Source organism: Tachysurus fulvidraco, chromosome 2, assembly GCF_022655615.1.
Source record: "Tachysurus fulvidraco isolate hzauxx_2018 chromosome 2, HZAU_PFXX_2.0, whole genome shotgun sequence".
Lineage (NCBI taxonomy): Eukaryota > Metazoa > Chordata > Actinopteri > Siluriformes > Bagridae > Tachysurus > Tachysurus fulvidraco.
The window spans coordinates 231,463-233,962 of record NC_062519.1 but is presented as its reverse complement, the minus strand read 5'-3'; the positions used below and the strand labels follow the sequence as shown (position 1 = coordinate 233,962).

The 2,500-nt window shown below is 41.6% G+C and overlaps 2 protein-coding genes across 3 annotated transcripts in view; both read left to right on the top strand.

The window, feature by feature from the left end:
• LOC113639045 (25-hydroxyvitamin D-1 alpha hydroxylase, mitochondrial) overlaps positions 1-2,500 on the top strand; it is a 9,177-nt gene that overhangs the window by 4,368 nt on the left and 2,309 nt on the right. Inside the window, exon 9 of one of the 2 annotated variants that reach the window (XR_007138836.1) lies at positions 1-10. This exon is cut by the window's left edge and continues 205 nt beyond it. The gene's annotated coding sequence lies outside the window, so the exon portion shown is untranslated. Of the gene's footprint in view, positions 551-2,500 lie in introns of those variants that run through there. The other variant, XM_027140695.2, reaches the window with a different exon arrangement.
• Positions 1,577-2,500, top strand: part of LOC125140763 (EEF1A lysine methyltransferase 3-like) — a gene marked incomplete at its 3' end in the record, with an annotated part of 1,829 nt that continues 905 nt past the window's right edge. Inside the window, exon 1 of the mRNA XM_047810443.1 lies at positions 1,577-2,174. Coding sequence (XP_047666399.1) covers positions 2,093-2,174 — 82 coding nt within the window. The remainder of the gene's footprint in view (positions 2,175-2,500) is intronic.

Genomic DNA, 2,500 nt, shown 5'->3' with positions numbered 1-2,500 from the left:
GTGTGTGTGTGTTTCACAAGGTGCTCATTTTACAAAAATCATTTTATCTTGCCTACTGGATATGGAACAGAAGGAAACACTCAGGGACTGATGAATAACTCCTTTGTCTGACTTTACTGTAATGTTCAATCAGTTAAAATATGTGCTTGTGAACACACCCTCCTGCCATCTAGTGGACACACCCTCTATTGGACACGCCCCCTAGTGAACACGCCATGTACTGGACACACCCTCTAATGGGTACACCCCTTAGTAGCCCTCTGAGGTCCTCAGAGTTCTGGAGCATGATAGATAACTAGCTAATTAGATCATTAGAGATGATTTGTGTTTAAAGTCAGACTGTAACATCAGACCACAGCCTTCATGTAGCACATTATTCACTTACACGTGAAAATATTGATGTTCAGGTAACGGTGCTTAAAGCTTTCATATACTGTAGTGTTACTGTGTGTGTGTGTGTGTGTGTGTGTGTGTGTGTGTGTGTGTGTGTGTGTGTGTGTGTGTGTGTGTGTGTGTGTGTGTGTGTGTGTGTGTGTGTGTGTGTGTGTGTGTGTGTGTGTGAGTGTGTGTGTGTGTGTGTGTGGTGCTTAAAGCTTTCATATACTGTAGTGTTACTGTGTGTGTGTGTGTGTGTGTGTGTGTGTGTGTGTGTGTGTGTGTGTGTGTGTGTGTGTGTGGTGCTTAAAGCTTTCATATACTGTAGTGTTACTGTGTGTGTGTGTGTGTGTGTGTGTGTGTGTGTGTGTGTGTGTGTGTGTGTGTGTGTGTGTGGTGCTTAAAGCTTTCATATACTGTAGTGTTACTGTGTGTGTGTGTGTGTGTGAGTGTGTGTGTGTGTGGTGCTTAAAGCTTTCATATACTGTAGTGTTACTGTGTGTGTGTGTGTGTGTGTGTGTGTGTGTGTGGTGCTTAAAGCTTTCATATACTGTAGTGTTACTGTGTGTGTGTGTGTGTGTGTGTGTGTGTGTGTGTGTGGTGCTTAAAGCTTTCATATACTGTAGTGTTACTGTGTGTGTGTGTGTGTGTGTGTGTGTGTGTGTGTGTGTGTGTGTGGTGCTTAAAGCTTTCATATACTGTAGTGTTACTGTGTGTGTGTGTGTGTGTGTGTGTGTGTGTGTGTGTGTGTGTGTGTGTGTGTGTGTGTGTGTGGTTCTTAAAGATTTCATATACTTTTGTGTTTGTGTGTGTGTGTGTGTGTGTGTGTGTGTGTGTGTGTGTGTGTGTGGTGCTTAAAGCTTTCATATACTGTAGTGTTACTGTGTGTGTGTGTGTGTGTGTGTGTGTGTGTGTGTGTGTGTGTGTGTGTGGTGCTTAAAGCTTTCATATACTGTAGTGTTACTGTGTGTGTGTGTGTGTGTGTGTGTGTGTGTGTGTGTGTGTGTGTGTGTGTGTGTGTGTGTGTGTGTGGTGCTTAAAGATGATGCTTTCATATACTGTAGTGTTACTGTGTGTGAGTGTGTGTGTGTGTGTGTGTGTGTGTGTGTGTGTGTGTGTGTGTGTGTGTGATGCTTAAAAATGACCCTTTCATATACTGTAGTGTTACTGTGTGTGTGTGTGTGTGTGTGTGTGTGTGTGTGTGTGTGTGTGTGTGTGTGATTCTTAAAAATGACCATTACATAAAATGTAGTGTTACTCTGTGTGTGTGTGTGTGTGTGTGTGTGTGTGTGTGTGTGTGTGTGTGTGTGTGTGTGTGTGTGTAAGACAAAAGAGCAGCCAGTAAAATATTCTTTAGGATCAGGAGCAAATTAAATAACATGATAAAGACGTTTGATTTGTGATTTTTTAGACTGTATAAAGATTGTGTTGTTTTTTAATTTAATATTTGTTTAAAATAGTTTATGAGTTTTCCCCCAGAATGTTTCGGCTTAAGCACCCGTTTGTAATAATAAAGATAAGAAGTAACGCCTGCTTCTTGTTGTCATTGGCCACCGTGTGGTCACACACTGAATTACACTTGACTGTTACACAGACACTAGACAGATGTGACTGCACCCTGTTGACACATGTGTAGTGCAGGAGCAGGAGTACTGCACTACACATCAGGACATTGCTTTATTATGGTTAGTTATGGTGTCATTAGTCTGCTTCACCCATGGACAGACACTCAGTTGAAATGTTTCATGCTGACGATCATTTATTTAACGACAGTTTCTCTGTAAATAAAACATTTTTGATGAGGAATTGATTATTAATTATTTGACTTCAGAGTGAGACGCAGTGAGTTTTAATCAGCAATGTTTAATTCACTGCAAGGTCACAGCAGACAATGGAAAAGCTTCTTTACTCTTATTATGGTGGCTTTGTAGAAGAAACTCGGATATGTTGTAGACGCTGGTCTGAAGTTTGTTGCTGTTACTTTTCTAAGCGTTCCGAGTACCAGTACTTCCGGTACCGGGTCTCAAAATGGAGGTTTATAATTTGGAGGTTTATAACTCGGCAAGCTTTCAAACTATCTACACCAAACTCGGTGTGTGGTGGAGTTGGGAGCAGGCAGCGGTTT